Source organism: Pongo pygmaeus, chromosome 12 (genome assembly GCF_028885625.2).
Source record: "Pongo pygmaeus isolate AG05252 chromosome 12, NHGRI_mPonPyg2-v2.0_pri, whole genome shotgun sequence".
Lineage (NCBI taxonomy): Eukaryota > Metazoa > Chordata > Mammalia > Primates > Hominidae > Pongo > Pongo pygmaeus.
Window position 1 is genome coordinate 122,844,584 of NC_072385.2, and position 19,826 is coordinate 122,864,409.

Consider the following 19,826-nt stretch of genomic DNA (forward strand, 5'->3'; position numbering starts at 1 on the left):
GAAGTACTAACCAGTATATCAAGATAATCCTTTAACTGTGGTGACTTACATTTAACACTGAAATCACTTGGAACTTTGCGTTCTGATAAGTAAAATAGATTAAAAATTTATTGTAAATAATTTAGAAAACACAGGAAAGTATAAAGAAAAAAGCAAAGATTACTCATAATCCTATGAGTTAGGATACTATTTTGTAAGTTTTCTCCATTTTCTATACCGTTTTGCTTTTTAAAAAAAAGACATTGTGAGCGTTTCCTTAGGTCATTAAAAATTCTGCTTAAATAATAAGCACTTACCAAGTGCTTGCCATATGCCAGGCAGCATTTAAGTGGTACACATGTATTAAATCTTCACAGCCTCCCTAGGTGCTATTATCCCTATTCTGGAGATAAGGAAACAGAGGTCCAGAGAGGTGAATCACTTGCCCAGTCAAACAGTGTTAGACCCAGGGTTTAAGCTCGGAAAGTTTGGTTCCAGAGTCTTGTCCTTTACCACCTCCCTAAAACATATTTTTCAACACCTGCATAATAATGTGTTAATACGGAAAGTCCTATGGAGATCATAGAATCTACCTGGATTGTTTTAAGGTAAAAATAGTAACACTGAGAGACATAGAATAGCAGTAAAATATAAGAAACCTTTATTTAAAGATGTAAGCATCTTGTAGAATATAAATAAAGGTAGAACTATTTTGCTTCCATTAGAATAGATGTAATATTGCAGAGTGTGATACATTTTTATGCCCTGTGAATGAAACTCCTAATTTTCAAGTATGAAAGTGAAAATATTAAATTGAAAATTAAGGCCAGGTGCAGTGGCTCATGCCTGTAATTCCAGCACTTTGGGTGGCTGAGGTGGGTGGATTGCATGAGGTCAGGAGTTTGAGACCAGCCTGGCCAACATGACAAAACCCCATCTCTACTAAAAATACAAAACTTAGCTGGGTGTGGTGGCACATGCCTGTAATCCAAGTTATGTCTGGAGGCCGAGGCATGAGAATTGCTTGAATCCAGGAGGTTACAAAGAGCAGAGATTGTGTCACTGCACTCCAGCCTGGACAACAGAGTGAGACTCTGTCTCAAAAAAAAAAAGAGAGAAAAGAAAAAAAGAAAATTAATAGAATATAAGGCAGCATCATTTATTATAATTTTTATTAGTATGGTGTCATTTAATGTGCTTTTACTTATAAATTCATGATATGCTTCTTTTATTTGTAAATTTATGATTATGTCCATTTTTATTATACTAGAAATGGAGAAGAAGCTCTTGGAGGAAAGAACTTTAAAACAGAAAGTGGAGAACCTATTGCTAGAAGCTGAGAAAAGATGTTCTCTATTAGACTGTGACCTCAAACAGTCACAGCAGAAAATAAATGAGCTCCTTAAACAGAAAGATGTGCTAAATGAGGATGTGAGTATTAAGTGTACTAATGATTAATAATAAACTAATGAATTAATAAGTTAGGTTTATTCATGAAGGTCTAGTGATGGTTTCATAATTTTAAAGTTTTTCTTATAATAGTCTGCAACCTGTTGGTTTAACTAAATTTTGATGATATACTAAAGGAATCATAATTTAAACATTTTTAAAGTTATATTTACCTTATTATATTTTATTTAAAAAATACAATTATAGTATTATTAGAAATACAAAAAAAATTTTAGTATGAAATGAATTAGCTACCTAAGGGTAAAAAAATCTGTTTTACATTACCATATTTTATACCAACTTCATTGATTAGAAAAATAGAAATAATTTACTTATATACCAAGTACACAATTTATTTCTTAGGTTAGAAACCTGACATTAAAAATAGAGCAAGAAACTCAGAAGCGCTGCCTTACACAAAATGACCTGAAGATGCAAACACAACAGGTTAACACACTAAAAATGTCAGAAAAGCAGTTAAAGCAAGAAAATAACCATCTCATGGAAATGAAAATGAACTTGGAAAAACAAAATGCTGAACTTCGAAAGTAAGTTAATTGATTGAGATGTTTTAATATGCATAATTATCCATGTATAAGTTAATTTTGGTGTATCTGTGGATTTTCTTTTGAGCATTTTACTTTCTTGGCCGTGTTTTCTATTTCTTTCTGTACAAGTAATGTGTTGAGTGTCACTGTTGTCCTTCGAGATTATATTCATTTCCCCAACAGTTTTTACTGCTGCTACCTAATTACAATGTGATGATAGAGGAAGTGTTGGTGATGAGGCAGAAGAAAATATCTGGGATTTTCATACCATGCTTTTAGCTTCCTCCTCAGGGCTCTTTCTCAAGCTTATTGTCCGTGTGCCTGTTTGTTTCCTTAGTTTCTTAGACTTGGAAATGTTTGACTGTTAAATAAACAGCATGTAAATTTTTAATCATGTCATAGGATATACTCTAGTGTCTACTTGATTTACTTATAAAATAGAGAACATATTGTTAAAATACTTTAAAAATATTATAGGCACAATTGTGCACGTCTGTAGTCCCAGCTACTTGGGTGGCTGAGGCAGGAGAATCACTTGAGGTGAAGTGAGATTGCTTTGCGCTGTGATCACGCCTGTGAATAGCCACTACATGCCATCCTGGGCAGCATAACAAGAACTCAACTCTAAAAAAGATAAAATATACAGTAAATATACTATTAAAATTTGTCCCATTTATTCTATTAGTAGGAGAATTACTTCTTCCTAATCATGACCAAAGGTCATATTGGATCCCGGTTGTTTGATGAAAGACAGTGTGATAGAGTAGAAAGAACAAAGTCTTTGGATCCAGACAGACTGAGTTGTGAATATTGGTTCTGTTACTTACCAGCTAACCAACGTCGGGCAAATGATTTAATTTCTCTAAGCCTTTTATCACACTTGTGAAAGGGAGCAGTAATAGCTTCCTTGTTAGGGATCTTGTAAAGGATAGCAATGGTTTATTTAAAGCATCCATCATATAAGTGTTAGGGACTATTACTGCTAGATCTATTACTGTTACAACTACTATAGCTACTACTAATGTATCCTCATTATAATTGTCTGCTTTATGCATACCTGTGACAGGTCAGTAAGATTGATACTATCTAAGAAAGGATGCTCAAAATATTCGAGTAGACTGTTCTTTTTGCTGAGCTGATCTGTTTATTGCCAGGGTAAGCCTAGACCTTCAACTTCATGAGATTTAAGCTTTTAAAATTGGAACTAGAAATTGGAACAATAATCAGACATCTTTGTCTTTATGGTTTTTTTTTTTCTGTATATTAGCTTTATTTTTCTCTCTTATTTCAGGCCAGCTTTTTATTCTAACAATAGTGTTTATGCAGATGTAAGAGCTAATCATCTAGGTTATGTTTCCTTCCCACTTCTAATAATGGTATGTTTATACCTAGTGTATATGCCTCTTATTTTCTTTGTAAGTAAATAGCGTTCTGTTGTTTCTTAATCCCTCTTTTCCTTACTTTCCCCCACCAAAGACACCCATGTTTTCTATCTTAGCCACCTAATAGGGTTATAGAGGAAGTGTTCATTGTAGGGTTAAAATTGAAGGGCAAAAATTATTTATTTATATTTTGTTCTCCCCAATCCTTTTTTTTTTTTTTGAGATGGAATTTCACTCTTGTTGCACAAGTTGGAGTGCAATAGTGTGGTCTCAGCTCACTGCAACCTTCCCTTCCTGGGTTCAAGAAATTCTCCTGCCTCAGCCTCCCAAGTAGCTGGGATTACAGGTGCCCACCAATATGCCCGGCTAATTTTTGTATTTTTAGTAGAGATAGGGTTTCACCATGTTGGCCAGGGTGGTCTCGAACTGCTGACCTCAGGTGATCTGCCTGGTTCTGCCTCCCAAAGTGCTGGAATTATAGGTGTGAGCCACTGTGCCCGGCCCCCAATCCTTGATTGAGGTTTTACATATACTACATCCTCAATAAATGTTGTATGAATGATTACATCCCTCTTAGGTGTAAGGCATTGTAGTAGATACTATGAAAGACAGAAAGATTAACCAAATACACTTCCTACCCATGAGAAGCTTACTAGCATTTTATCATTAGTTATTCAGTGGGGAAGATAAGGCAGGTACATAAGTGAATACAAGGTTAAAAAAAAAAATACATGCAATGGGAATTTACATATGAAGTGCTATGTTGGCTTCTTTTTAAAATGGCCAACATACATATCTCTTCTTTCTTGTAAGATTCCAGAAAAACTCTAGTAAAGGAATTTAAAAAATATATAAACCCACAGTAAGTAAGAATGAGAATGGGTTGGAGGGCAAGAAGGTTCTCTAGTGAATGAGATGGCAGTTAGATGGAAGCCTTGCGACTGATGAAGTAGAACAAAAGAAGAAAGGAGTATATATAAGGCCGGGGTATATATGAAGTGGGATATAGATGGAAAAGAAGTATTCAGAGCAAATAAGGCCTGGAGTAAGTTGTGACACTAAATGAACTAATCTGCTGATCATACTCTACCATTAACCTTGCAGATATGTCTGCAGCCAGGCACCTCCCACCACTAAGGTTTTTATCAGAGCATTCTCCTCTACAGAGTAATTAGGTACAACCTCTGGGGTAATTAGGTACAACCTCTGGGGTAATTAGAACAGCTAATATGGGATGAAAAGCCTTTCTCACTCTGGCATTTAGGGGTCCCTTTGCTTAATGCTGGCTTTTAAAGCCTCTCATCTTAAACTGAATCTTGCCAGTGAGAAAACTCCTACATACATAGAGATTAAAGTTTTTCCCACCTCCTTTGCAAGTAAATAACCAAGTATCACTAAGCATCTGAGGAAAGCCTGCAATCTGAAAGAGGAAGAGTATGATAATGAAAGAGGAAAAGTGCCCCCGGAGGAAACATATATCAAGGAGTAGAAGAAAACTGCTAAAAGTTCTGGAAAATAAAAGCACTGTAAAAAGCTACTGGTAATTAGTATTGATCAAAGATTTCAGGAGATAACTGCTTCCATTAATTGAGAACCAGACACAATGTAAAAGGAACAGCCAGAATAGGAACAAGCTCTTGAAGATGAATAATTACTGCCAATATAAATTTGTTGGAAGGGTTCAAAGTCAAAGAAATTTCCTAAAATGTAGAACAAAAGAAGAAATGGCATGGAAGGTTTGAAAGACATAAGTAAGGCACAGAGGGACTGTTCTAGGAGATCTAGCACCCAGCGAATAAGAATTCCAGCAAGAACTAAAAACCAAGAGGAGGAAATTAAAAAAATAATAGAGAAGAATTTCCCCTAGCTGAAGGAGAAATGTCTTTAGACTGAAGGGACTCAGCAAATAAATGAAAAAAGATCTGCATCTAGACATATTCTCATGAAATTTCAAAAACAAAGACAGGATGGGAGTGTTAGAGTTCTCATCTAGTAAACCGGGGAGATTATAGTTTGTGTTTGCTATAAGAGGGAAATGGGGGGTTCATTATACCACTTAGATGAGTGATACAACTATATTGGGAGGTGGGGAGAGGTTGGGGAAGGCAAGAGAGCTAAATTCAAGTCTGACAACAGAGAATGGGCAAATAATATCTAAAACTTATGGGATGTGGAGATAACCACCAAAAGATAAAACAAATGAAACAGTTATTTCTTCTAGGGGAATAGGATTAGTAGGGGTAGAGAGGTGTCAAATGAGGAGACTTCTACTTCTCATTGTAATTTCTTCCTTCTGTTCTGTACTCCTCATTTGTAATCATGTAATTACATGGTTCTTTCTGAAATAATACTTTCTGAAAATTACTTTTCTTAAATACCTAATAAATATTAGGTTTTAAAAGTTACATATAAATGAAAGATATCAGCTCTTGAAGAAGATCCTGATGTTAAAATTATACTGTGGTTTGCTACAAGTGGGCTTAGCTGACAATGATCAGACAGTTTTAAAACTTGACCTTTCATATATTTGTTAAATTGCATCTCTCACATCTTTGACTCGTGGAGAAATAAGAATCATGAATTCTCAACAGTATACTCATCAACAATAAAATACAGAAATGACACAGTTAAGTGACATTGAGTCATAACTTCCTTTTTTACCCACAAGTTTAAGAGCCAGTGAGTAAACAAAGTGACCAAATTATGTTAAATGGGAATGAGAATAAACCTCCTAAGCAGTATACGAACTGAAGAGACTGGGGTTAAATCACATGCTCCCTCTGAGTCTTCCTGCATTGTAGTTTTTAAAAATACCCAAGTGGTGTTCATATAGCTTCCCATTGTAAAATACTCGACTCTATTAAAAAAAAAAAAAAAGCAGTAGGTAAGCTCTCCTTCATGAATGCAGACATTTTCCTCTCTCCAGAGATAACATATCAACAATTTGTTATTTCTCCTTCCAGACTGTTTTCTGTGCCTTTATCTATATATCTGAACAAATATATGTGAGGTTGAGTTTTCTGTGCATTTTATTTTTTGCTTGTTTTTAAATTATACAAATTGTATTGTTCTCCAACTTGCTTTATTCCTCCTTAGTTTTGGTTTCGGATAACTATAACTTTTATGTTTTTAAAATAAGGCCAGAATTTAATGTACCATTTCAACCCAGCTTCTTAAATGGGTTGTTGGGCTTGCTTTTATTTTATTTATTATTTTATTCCTTTATTGAAGATTAACATAATACAGAAAAAGTACACAAATACTAAGTGTAGAGCTGAGTGAATTTTTACAAAGTACACAAATCTGTGCAGCCACCGTCCATGTTTAGATCTAAAGCCAGCACTTCTCACCTCCCCAGAAGCCCCCTCCCAGGCATTCTGCACTCCCCACTGAGATCACCAGATTTGAGGTGCTCTTTGGATTCTTCTACTTGGTTGGCATAAATGGCTGATCACAGTGTCTGTATGTGAATGTTTGATTCAGTGTTGATTTAGTATAACACTGGTCTCAGAACCCCTTTATACTCTTAAAAATTATCAAGGGTTCTGCCGGGTGCAGTGGCTCACGCCTGTAATCCCAGCACTTTGGGAGGCCGAGGTGGGCGGATCACAAGGTCGGGAGATTGAGACCATCCTGACTAACACAGTGAAACCCCATCTCTACTAAAAATACAAAAATTAGCCAGGTGTGGTGGTGGGCGCCTGTAGTCCCAGCTACTCGGGAGGCTGAGGCAGGCGAATGGCATGAACCCAGGAGGCGGAACTTTTAGTGAGCCCAGATCGCGCCACTGCACTCCAGCCTGGGCGACAGAGTGAGACTCTGTCTCAAAAAAAAAAAAAATAATAAAATAATAATAGTAATAATAATAATAATAATAATAATAATAATAATCAAGGGTTCCAAATGAGTTTTTGTTTACGTTTGTTATATCTAATGATTTGTATTGTGTTAGAAATTAAAACTGAGAAAACTTTAAAACACAGGAACACACAAACACGTTTTTTTAGCCATCAGAATGACGTAATTACAAGTCATGTGGCCTCAGGAAAAGTACATAGGGTACATAACGAGGGAATGAGAGTTTTAAAAAAAGCCATGGTGCTCAGTATTATGAAAATGATTTGACCTTATGGGTTCTGTGGAAGAACCTCAGAGACTCCCAGGGCTTCCCCCAGACCATACTTTGAGAGCTGCTCGTTTAAAATGTGTGTAAGTTATTTAAACCTTTGATTCATTGTCCTCACAGAGAACGTCAGGATGCAGATGGGCAAATGAAAGAGCTCCAGGATCAGCTCGAAGCAGAACAGTATTTCTCAGTAAGTTCAAGACACATTAATTTGCAAATAGCAAACAGAGTTTTGGATGGGATGTTTTATTTATACCATACAACTCATATAAAAAGAGCAGCTGGGCAAAAGAATGTAGATAGTTTAAGAGAAATTTATTATCATTGCTAGAAAAATAATTCTAAGCACAAAACGTACCTGATGAAGCTGATTAACAGCTTCATCAGGTGTGTTTTCAGGAAGAAAATATTTTTATAATGCAAGAAATAAAATTATAATAAAATTATCATTTTAATAGTTGTGCTTTTTTGAGATCAGGTTTAAAAATATGAAGTAGAAACTCCTGTTTTATTGATTTAAGCCAACAACATTTTTTTGTCTAAATTCTTAATGTTTTTCCTTGCCTCCTTATTCATTTTACCTATCTATGCTATTAAATGAGAAATATCACTGTGATATCCAGTTGAAAATCATGCTTCTTAATTATTAGCTGAACTTGTATTAGTTAATTGATGACTAGAAATAGGAAAGTTCATTAAACTATTCATTTGCTCAGGGACTTAACAGTAAGAAAATATTTGTATGTGTTCATTCTCCTTTTTGTCTGAATAGCTTTTGAATGTAGAAGTAATATTTCTGATGATGGTATACATTTCTGTTGTATTTTGCTATTTAGACCCTTTATAAAACACAAGTTAGGGAGCTTAAAGAAGAATGTGAAGAAAAGACCAAACTTGGTAAAGAATTGCAGCAGAAGAAACAGGAGTTACAGGATGAACGGTAAGTATGAGACCCTTGTCTCTTTTTGTTCATATCTGTATACTTTGCTCCTAGAACAATGCCTGGTAATCACCAAATAAAAAATTATTGATGAAGTGAATTGGACAAAAACTTTCACTTCATAGTGAAAACTGAACCATTAAAATGATATATTGCTAAAATGTAGGGACTCCTTGGCTGCCCAACTGGAGATCACCTTGACCAAAGCAGATTCTGAGCAACTGGCTCGTTCAATTGCTGAAGAACAATATTCTGATTTGGAAAAAGAGAAGATCATGAAAGAGCTGGAGATCAAAGAGATGATGGCTAGACACAAACAGGAACTTACCGAAAAAGATGCTACAATTGCTTCTGTAAGTCAAATTCTTGGTGCTTTTTTGGATTATAATTAAATTGCTGTATCTTAAACCTTCTTTAGACATACTAAGTATCACAGATCTAAATGAAAAATTATATATGCTGACTACAAGATTTTTAATCTAGTTAACTGCCGCCTTCTCAATGTTGTCAGAGGAGCTTACTAAAAGTGACTTCACCTGTTAATTCAAAGTTAAAGGTCTAAAGTGAAAGGGTCATTTTTTTTTCTTTTTAAACAGAACTTAGTTCAGAAGAAACTACCAGGAAAACAGTTCCATGCAGGTTGAAAAAACTGCAATAAAAATGTCAGAGAGAGGTCAAATATCAAGTAGTTAGGTTTACTCTATCAATTAACTAGACCTATTGAAATGCAGTGGTAATTAAAAAGTGTGGTATTAGAACAGGGATATTCAATCCTGTTCAGTGGAAATGAAAAGGGAGGTCAGAAAGATTTCTGCACATACAGGAACTTGGTATATATGATGGGAGTGGCAGTACACAAATCACTGGGAAAGGACACATTTCATAAATGGTTTTGGAATAACTGTTTTTATATGGAAAGGAATAAAATTAAATCCCCACTGCATCACACACAAAAGTAAATTCTAGCTATCTTAAGGACTAATTATGAAAAGTAAAAATTTTAAGCTATTAGAACAGAATCTAAAAGTTGCATATGACAGAAGACAGCATAAACAAATGACAGAAAGGAGATATTTGTAATATATTTATTAAACAAGGGATTTGTATCTAGAGTATATGTAGAATGTCTGCAATTCAGTAAGATAAGATTAAAGAATTTGGAAGAAAACTTAGCTGGAAGAGAAAACCTAAATATATAAGCACGTACTTAACCTCACTATTGTTCAAGAAAAGCCTAGGTAAAACAACTTTGAAATACCATTTCATACCCATCACATTGGCAGAAATTCAGTAGCTGACAATTTCAAGTGTCTGAAGAATGTCTAGAAGATGGCATTCTTATTCACTATGGGTAGTATAAATTTAGTATGGCATAGTACAGTAAGTAGTATGACAGTTTCCAGTAAATTTTAGGCATTCACATAATGCAGTCCGAAGAAAGTCCACAGTAAGATAAATACACTATAGAAACTTAGGCACAATGCTTATAGCAGCATAAATATATTAGCAAAAACTCAAATGTCCATGAATGAATGAATGCATGCATTAAATGTAATAGAAGATGGAACTATTACATCAGTTAAAATAAATTAGGTCTTCATTTGTATCAGCAGTTTAATGCTTTGATATGCTATTGAGTGAAAACAATTACAGAAAGATAAATTCAGTAAGATAGAAAATCGCAGCCTGGCATGGTGGCTCATGCCTGTAATTGCAGCACTTTGGGAGTTGAAGGTGGGAGTATTGCTTGAGCTCCAGGAGTTTGAGACCAGCCTGGGCAACATAGTGAGACCCTGTTTCTACCAAAAAAAAAAAAAAAATTTTTTTATCCGGGTATGGTGGTTCGTGCCTATAGTCCCAGCTAGCTACTCATGGGGGCTGAGGTGGGAGGATCCTTAGAGCCTTGGAGGCTGAGGCTACAGTGAGTGGTGATCGCACGCCATTGCACTCCAGCCTAGGCAACAGAGCTTGAGACCTTGTCTCCAAAAAGAGAAAAAAAAAAAAAGAAAATCACATAAAGCCACACTATGTATTGTTTCATGTGTATGTAATGAAATACAGTCATGGGTGGAAAGGCAAAACACATAATTTACAGTAAAACTTCCTTCAGGCCAGGTGTGTTGGCTCATGCCTGTAAGTAATCCCAGCACTATGAGAGGCCTAGGCAGGCGATCACTTGAGGCCAGGAGTTTGAGACCAGCCTGACCAACATAGTGAAACCCCATCTCTACTAAAAATACAAAAATTAGCCAGGTGTGGTGGCGCATGCCTGTAATCCCAGCTACTAAGGAGGCTGAGGCAGGAGAATCACTTGAACCCAGGAAGTGGAGGTTGCAGTGAGCTGAGATTGCGCCACTGCACTCCTGGTTGACAGAGCAAGACTCACCTGGGTGACAGAGCAAGACTCTGTCTCAAAAAAAAAAAAGAAAAATAAGAGGTTTAACAGTATTCTAGGATGTTTCTCATTTGAATTGTTTTATAACATAAATTGTGTAAATTGGGATGTGATTATTTTTTCCTCTTTCATTTCTTAGCTTGAAGAAACTAATAGGACACTAACTAGTGATGTTGCCAATCTTGCAAATGAGAAAGAAGAATTAAATAACAAATTGAAAGATGTTCAAGAGCGTATGTATTAACAAAAAATGTTTATTTTAAATATACCTAATGTTTATCAGCTGCTGTAATTACCAATGTAATTTTAACTTTTTTCCATGTTTCAGAACTGTCAAGATTGAAAGATGAAGAAATAAGCGCAGCAGCTATTAAAGCACAGTTTGAGAAACAGCTATTAACAGAAAGAACACTCAAAACTCAAGTATGTATAATAGAATCTAAATATGATTTTGAATTTTGTCTCAGTTTATCTCTGTTACATTTTACTTCTAGCATTACAAATTAGTAGCAGTAGTCATCGAATGTACCAATATTTGTGAAGTCACAATTGTCTGATTTTTGCCAGGTTGGGAGAAGTTAGATTTGATTAATATTGTTAAATTCTATAGCAACTAAAATTTTTCTTAATTTTTCCTTTTGAAATCACATTCTCTTTCAATTTATTGTTGTAATTTAACATGTTTTTCTACTTTTAAGAACTGTTTGGATTGACCATTTGCTGACAACCTGAAAAGTGTCAGTTAGTTCACTCTCTGCCAACTCCTACAGTTGCATATGTACTGCATGAACAGGTGGGGTACTAGGTACTCTTCACTGTTGTTGGACATAGAATATTTTATTAATACGATGTCACTGCAAAATGTTCTTCCTCCAGAATAAAAGAAGGGTCTGCCTATTAAAGTCTCTCTTAGAACTAAAAAGTCAAAATGGTAGAAAGCAACATCAGATCAATTCTATAAATATTTAAATTATAATTCTCAGAAAACACGAGTAAAAATCTAATGGCTCATTGGATGGAGAAGGATGATGAGTAGTAAAAGAGGTGTATTATTTAAATATTATAGAAAGTGTTTCTTTGTAGCCCTGTATGTAGGGAAGGAGAGTATTTGTGATTGTATAACTTGTTGCTCTTGATGAGATACTGAGAAACCATGAACGTAATTTATTTTATTTATGTATTATATTTATTTTTACATTTTTTAAGGCTGTGAATAAGTTGGCTGAGATCATGAATCGAAAAGAACCTGTCAAGCGTGGTAATGACACAGATGTGCGGAGAAAAGAGAAGGAGAATAGGAAGCTACATATGGAGCTTAAATCTGAACGTGAGAAATTGACCCAGCAGATGATCAAGTATCAGAAAGAACTGAATGAAATGCAGGCAGTAAGAATACTTTTTGGACTCTAGACTGAAGACTTCTTTTTAAGAAGTAGAATTATTTTCATGTCTGTGTTTTACTGGTTATAGACCATTTCTATTTAATAATTATTATTGAACCAAGAAGCAAAATGTTGAGTTATGTTGCATCCAATTAACTTATTGTAATTAAATTTCTTATAGCAAATAGCTGAAGAGAGCCAGATTCGAATTGAACTGCAGATGACATTGGACAGTAAAGACAGTGACATTGAGCAGCTGCGGTCACAACTCCAAGCCTTGCATATTGGTCTGGATAGTTCCAGTATAGGCAGTGGACCAGGGGATGCTGAGGCAGATGATGGGTTTCCAGGTATGGATTTGCTTCCAGCACTAATATTTGTCTTAAATATAAATCAGTTCATTGTTTTAAGTCTTGCGACTGACTGCTCTGAAGGAAAAATGTTTGTAATTTCTTTAAGGGAAAACCTACTCCTTGGAGTAAGGATTCAAGTAACATTTCAAACTTATTTTATTTATTGATTTTTTTTTACAAAAGAAAAACTCCACGTCTAGTTTTTAAATTATTATATATTAGCTCTATTTTTAAGCTTTCGTTTCATTTTCTCTTCTTTCTGCATTCTTACTTCCTTTTATGTTGGGTGTTTAGTTCATATCACTCAGTCACACACTATGGAATCCATGTCATTCACCTACCAACGTTCCTCTACTTCTCTCAATATTGCCACTAAGCCTTCCAGTTCTCACATGCTCCTTGACTCTGATTCTGACTCAGAAGAAGAATCTTTGCCTTACTTACCCATTTCATCGGAACCTAATGGCACAGGTGATATCCTGAAAATCTTCTCATCTTTGGAGTTTTTCCCACTACCCTTAATTTTAGTCCTTTTGAAGATTTTTTATGTAACATTAACTAATAATCACTAACTCTAATATGTTGTTGTAGACTCAGTTAAAAATAAACTGCTGCATGAATAAAGAATTTGTTTTTAAGGTATTTTCTTATGGCATTGCTGTTATAATTGATAGATGCCAACTTGCGAGAAATGGAGTAATACATTATATTGCTTAAGAGCGCATGGTTTCACTGCTTGTTTTAGCCATTTTCAACCAAGAAGAGATTCTTCCTGAAGTTTCATAACAAGAGTGGTGGTATAGAAAAAGTACTTCGACTGATTCAAAGGATATGCTTAAGGTTTTTACTGAGTACTTACTGACATTATCCTAGGCATATGTCCTTCATAAGAAACATGAAAGAATTTGGCCTGATCGTTACCCTGAAAGAGATTACAGTTTAAATGAAAACAGCAGAGAGTTCCGTCATTCAGAGTCAAAGAGGCAGCCCTGTATGATCTTTCAAGACTGCAGTTTCCTCATCTAAATTAGGGGAATAATTCCTGTTCTGTGCGGTTTTTTTAGGATTAAAGAGAATTTATGTAAAGCATCCAGCACGGTTGATACATAATAGAAGTTAAATAAGTGATAGCTACTTTTACTATTAGAATAACTTCCCCAAATGCTATTTCACGTACTTATTTCATTAAAAGATATTGATCAAATGTCATTAAAACAAATTCTGAGGATTCATACACATTCCTTAGTTGAATTACAATGTTACTGATTTTGATATTTTGGAATTTAGAAATCTTTTGGTTATTTTGCTGCTTATTAACCAAATTTTATCTAAAATGTACATAATTGGTCAGGTGTGGTGGCTCATGCCTATAATCCTAGCACTTTGAGAGGCTGAGGCAGACAGATCACCTGAGGTCAGGAGTTCGAGACTAGCCTGGCCAACATGGTGAAACCCCATCGCTACTAAAAATACAAGAAATAGCTGGGCGTGCTGGCGCGTGCCTTTAATCCCAGCTACCTGGGAAGCCAAGTTAGGAGGATCACTGGAACCCAGGATGCAGAGGCTGCAGTGAGCCAAGATTACGCCACTACATTCCAGCCTGGGCGACAGAGCAAGACTCCATCTCGAAAAAAAGAAATAAAATGAAACAAAATTTACATTATTTTATTTTATCATAGTTATTCTAAAAGTCCATTTTCTCTGAACACGTAATTATTTAAAATATTTACTCCTTGAAAATGTGCACAATGTGGCCCTCTTCCAAAGGAAAAATAAAGGAGTCTAAGGCAGGTGTACCAGTGAGAATAGAGAGTTGCTGCTGCTGCCTTTTTTTTTTTTTTTTTTGGCAACTTTTCTCCTGAATTTTACAAATGCATGAATTTAATCAATGGAACATTTGACTTTATAAAACTATAGACTTTCTGTTTCCAATATGATATAACCTGGATTTTGTTTTGCATTGCATAACTTTTTACTACTGATCCTGTACTATTACTGTATCCTAGATGATGTATAGTGATAAATTCTAAAGGATATATTTTATTTGTTTTATAAATTTCATATTAAAATTTTATTAAGTTCTTTGTTATCTAAGGAGAATTGTTACCTTTATCCTCACATGTTGTTCTTATTTGTAGAATCAAGATTAGAAGGATGGCTTTCATTGCCTGTACGAAACAACACTAAGAAATTTGGATGGGTTAAAAAGGTAATTGATACTTTGAAATATGAGCCTTTTGTTTTTGTTTTTGTTTTAACTCTAGTCATTTGGCTTTTGTAGTTGTAGGATATACACGACTGGTACTTTTAGACACATAGAACTTGTTTATACTTCAGGATTTGAAATGATATGATTTTATTTATCTTTGTAAAAAATTTTTTGTCCTCATATCTTGTTAATAAGACAGATTTTATTGTTAGGAAATTGTTGATTTTGATACTGTTGCTGTTTTGTTGGGAAAAGAACTGTGAATATAGTAAAAAAGACCCACTTATTTATTTTCCTCTGTTACTATGATTATTGATTTTATTATGTTTATTTTTGAGAAGGTTACTAATGATGTTGGATCCCAAAGCTAAGTCCAAAAAAATTTAACTTTACTTCTCCCCACAGTTTGCTTATTTAAAATATCTATTAATATAAACAAAATTTATTGTTATTTTAAGGAAGACTTTCCTAAAGATATATTAAGTACTTTTTAGTTACTTAGTATTTTATGATTTTTATTGCTAATATAGAATTTATTTTCAAAAAAATCAATAAGGTATATAAAAACTTGAATTACTGATTTCTTTTCTCCCTGTTTTAACAGTATGTGATTGTAAGCAGTAAGAAGATTCTTTTCTATGACAGTGAACAAGATAAAGAACAATCCAATCCTTACATGGTTTTAGATATAGAGTAAGTGTTTTTATTAGAATATTTAGAAACTATATCTTTTAAAGTATAAGAGACTAACAATGCAATTTATTAGTCATAGTATAGCTCCTACTGTACTATTGTTACATTTTCCTGTGATTTGCTTCATACAGATGAAAGTCTGGGATACAGGGTTAGCTAAAACATCTTTATTTCATGGGCCTTTGATACATTATTTTTTGAAACTAATTAGAAAATTTCTGACATAGAGGTTTCTAAAAATCTTAATTAATTATAGAATTAATAGAACAAAATATTCTGAGTTCCTAACATGGGTCAAAGTAGTCAGTGTTTAACTTCTGACATAAGTATAGAAGAATTAATATATAATTTGATCCTTGGGTGATATTTTATTCCTTTATTCAAAATTTTTTGTAGCAAGTTATTTCATGTCCGACCAGTTACACAGACAGATGTATATAGAGCAGATGCTAAAGAAATTCCAAGGATATTCCAGGTAAACATAGTTTTGTTTATATTTGGTTGGTTGGCTTTGTTTTGTTTTTTTCACATTTAAAAGTTCTCAAATGACATGACATGTTAATAAATCTCTTCATTCTTTGACCCTCTTCAGGTTACCTTTCTGTTTCAGTCCTATTTAAAGTTGGTTTGTTGCTTTGTGACTTTTGTGCTTAATTCTGTTTGGGAACGTCTTCATTTTTCTCCATTTTTTTTTCTCCATTTTATTTGTTAAAGCTTGCAGTGTGTTTGTATCATGTTTCTGGTCTTTGCTATATTTTTGTTTAAGGTTGGTTATGACTTTTTTTTAAGCATGAATTTTTCCCTTTCTGTTTTTGTTTAATCTCAGCTCTCTAGAAAGTTAGGAAAGTCAGTTATGGAGGTAAATTTTGTACCTTATAGCCCTTTTACCTCCAATTTAAAGTGAAACCACATTCTTCCCTTTACTACTTCCATTTTAAAATTAGTCAAACCAACAATGACTTACTGATTTCCTTCTATGTAAGAGTCATTGTGCTTGGTGTACTGTGTGGAAGTTGGCTTCTTGTTTTCTGAATGCTTATCATGTTTATTTGGAGTATAATACACATCCTTTCCTCTTTCTTTTCTCTCTCAACTCTCAAAATACAGGACTTTTGAAATGAAGCTGTGCTCATAGCGTTTACCCAGTTTTCTGTTAAGTATTACAAAACACCAATTAGTGTGATTGCCACATTTCTCCAAGTGATTGTTTTGAACAGTCTCTCCCAGAAAAACTTTCTAACACCTATGAAGTGCACATTTACCTTTTGCTGACCTATTCTGATAGTGCTGCTAAAGCATGGGTGTTATAAAGAAAATAAGGAGGCAGCATTTGAACAGGATCAGTCCTTTTGAAATGCAAACCAAAGTGACTGTCTGATGACATTTCTTATATAAGCTCTTGATTAAGTTTGCGTAATCAAGAGCTTAAGTTTGTACTTCAGATACATTTTCTTCTCTTTGAATAATTTAGGCTAATTTTATTTTACTTACACTATCAGAATTGTTACTACATAAAAAAATAGCGTGTTTGGAAATCATTTATTGTTCTTTTGGCATTCATAGATTCTGTATGCCAATGAAGGAGAAAGTAAGAAGGAACAAGAATTTCCAGTGGAGCCAGTTGGAGAAAAATCTAATTATATTTGCCACAAGGGACATGAGTTTATTCCTACTCTTTATCATTTCCCAACCAACTGTGAGGCTTGTATGAAGCCCCTGTGGCACATGTTTAAGCCTCCTCCTGCTTTGGAGTGCCGCCGTTGCCATATTAAGTGTCATAAAGATCACATGGACAAAAAGGAGGAGATTATAGCACCTTGCAAAGGTAAATGGTAAATTACTTGCTCCATCGATATTGGCTATGTTCAGATCATTTTAAGCACATTAATTTTTTTTCAAATTTTTCTTTATAGTATATTATGATATTTCAACGGCAAAGAATCTATTATTACTAGCAAATTCTACAGAAGAGCAGCAGAAGTGGGTTAGTCGGTTGGTGAAAAAGATACCTAAAAAGCCCCCAGCTCCAGACCCTTTTGCACGATCATCTCCTAGAACTTCAATGAAGATACAGCAAAACCAGTCTATTAGACGGCCAAGTCGACAGCTTGCCCCAAACAAACCTAGGTAAAAAACTAAAATGTGGTAAGGAAAAAAAAAAAGTCTATTAAAATATTTTGCTATTTATATTCAAACTACAAATTTTCCTAATTAGTTTTCCTTTGCTTTGTATTTTAGTTAACTGTGGAATACCAAATGTTTGGAACTGTCTTAATGTGCATGTCATATTCATCGATTCAGATGAAAGTAATATAAATTTACTTACTAAATCACACACATACAGTAAATTCAACCAAAAATCTTTAAAAATTTTTGTTATGTTTATTTGTACAGTAAATCCTCACTTAACATTGTCCATAGGTTCTTAGAACTTACAACTTTAAGCAAAACAATGGCAGGTCCTGGAATTAAGTTGTTTCCTTCAAAATTGTTCTGTTACAACCTTGATGAGAAGAAAATGGTTTTGTTATACTTCATTTAGCTTAAAGTCGTACTTTCCAAGAACATGTTGATGATGTCAGGTGAGGACTTACTGTATAATGATATAATTTTCAGCTTTTATAAGCACTTGAGTAATTTAATAACTTAAAAGATAGAATTAACATTGTACACAGACCTCACATTGTCAAGTGCACACACTGTGTTTCATATTATAAGCTTTTATTATGTTGGGTGACTTGGGAGGCAGGTTTAAAATCAGCTTAAGTTTTAAATCAAATCTATAAATTTAAAACAGTAACTTGAGTGTGATTTTAACAGCAACATAGACCAGCTTTAAAAATGCAAATATTAGCTAATGGGTAAGGTGGTTATTCCTTGGAATTGAGGTAGAGTTAGGAAAATGGAGTAAGGTCAGGGATGATCATTATGCACAAAAACATTTTGATGGAGCCATTTTCGGATAGCTATGTGAAAGTCCTTTAGTTAAATATCTTGATTCACAATAGCCATTTCTTGGCTTACTAACTACTTCAGCATTTATAAACATTGCTATCCATTGAACATGAAATGAACACAAGAATTTGGTTAGCTAAAGGAAAAAGCATATACTTTGATCAGGTATCTAATTTCAGGTATCCTTTTGGTTCCCTAACACAGGACCTTCAGTATATGAATATTGATGTGCATTGGCTGTATTGTCAGAAATTCTAATCACAAACATTTTAGATGAAACTTTCTGAAACTAATCTCTTAAGGAAATAATTTAGAATGACAAAGGCAGAATTGGTGTTTCAGCAGTGAAAATGTTGAATATTTTGTGTGAGGTATGATAAAACTAAACAAAATTAGTGATTATTGACTAAAGCTAAAGAAACTCAGAATTCAGAGACACTGAAGGCCATTTCAAGTGCCTTCTGTAAAACATCTGAAAATTAAATTTCTATTATTAATATTGTAGAACTATTAATGCTTAAATGGCATTTTAATACCTTATAGTGTATGTAGTGTATAGTGATTTCAGTTTCCAAAGTACTTCTCTGTGTATTATTTTCTCTCATTTAACTTCTTATATATTATCTCATTTGCTCTTTAAAACAGTCCTGTGGAATAGAATAGGTATTGTTATATTTATTTTTGATTAAGACTCCAGAAGGGGTTTGTCTAGATCTAGAACTGTAATAACTCCAAATATCCTTTTGATACATTTTTTTCTTTTGTGCTATTTGACACATTAATGATGTCACTACATACGATAACATATATGGGATTAGTTTATGAGGCACACTCCGAATTATGTAGCAGGCTGTTTTTGTGTACACTGACTTACAGATACCTTCCTTTCCCAGTCCACATCAGCATTATGGTCTATTTGAGAGTACATTTACTTTTGATTTTTGTTACTTTTTTTTTTTTTAAACTTCTGGCCTTGCCCTGTGAATCATTCATTGATTTTTTAAAAAAATACATTTTGTCATAGCAACGGTAAGTAGTAGGGATTTCTTTCTCTCACATCTGCATGTAAATAAAACTAATATCAAAATTGACTGTAAAATGTATAGTGTATATTTTGTGAAAAAATTCATTTAATACATTCTTTGAAATTCTAAACATGAAGGTGGTCACATTTATAATATAATTTGGATTTTGTTGTGCATCTGCAACATTATTTCCATTGTTTTTGGCATTTGAGTCTCCATTGTTTCATGTACTCCTAGCATTGTGTCTGTATCTCTTACATGAATCAATCAACCTGCATTTTTATTATTATTATTATTTTTTTTTGAGACAGGGTCTCACTCTGTTGCCCAGGCTGGAGTGCAGTGGCACAATCATGACTCACTGCAGCCTTGACCTCCCAGGCCCAACTG

General features: G+C 34.1%; 1 protein-coding gene across 1 annotated transcript in view; it reads left to right on the plus strand.

Moving 5' to 3' along the window:
• The window catches only part of ROCK2 (Rho associated coiled-coil containing protein kinase 2), a 164,343-nt gene that overhangs the window by 134,992 nt on the left and 9,525 nt on the right, over positions 1-19,826 (plus strand). The window contains exons 19-32 of the mRNA XM_054474394.2: positions 1,250-1,410; positions 1,792-1,976; positions 7,605-7,674; positions 8,321-8,424; positions 8,591-8,777; positions 10,959-11,052; positions 11,148-11,242; positions 12,026-12,205; positions 12,383-12,551; positions 14,693-14,763; positions 15,368-15,456; positions 15,853-15,931; positions 17,020-17,281; positions 17,370-17,583. Of these exons, the coding sequence (XP_054330369.1) occupies positions 1,250-1,410; positions 1,792-1,976; positions 7,605-7,674; positions 8,321-8,424; positions 8,591-8,777; positions 10,959-11,052; positions 11,148-11,242; positions 12,026-12,205; positions 12,383-12,551; positions 14,693-14,763; positions 15,368-15,456; positions 15,853-15,931; positions 17,020-17,281; positions 17,370-17,583 (1,960 nt within the window). The remainder of the gene's footprint in view (positions 1-1,249; positions 1,411-1,791; positions 1,977-7,604; positions 7,675-8,320; positions 8,425-8,590; positions 8,778-10,958; positions 11,053-11,147; positions 11,243-12,025; positions 12,206-12,382; positions 12,552-14,692; positions 14,764-15,367; positions 15,457-15,852; positions 15,932-17,019; positions 17,282-17,369; positions 17,584-19,826) is intronic.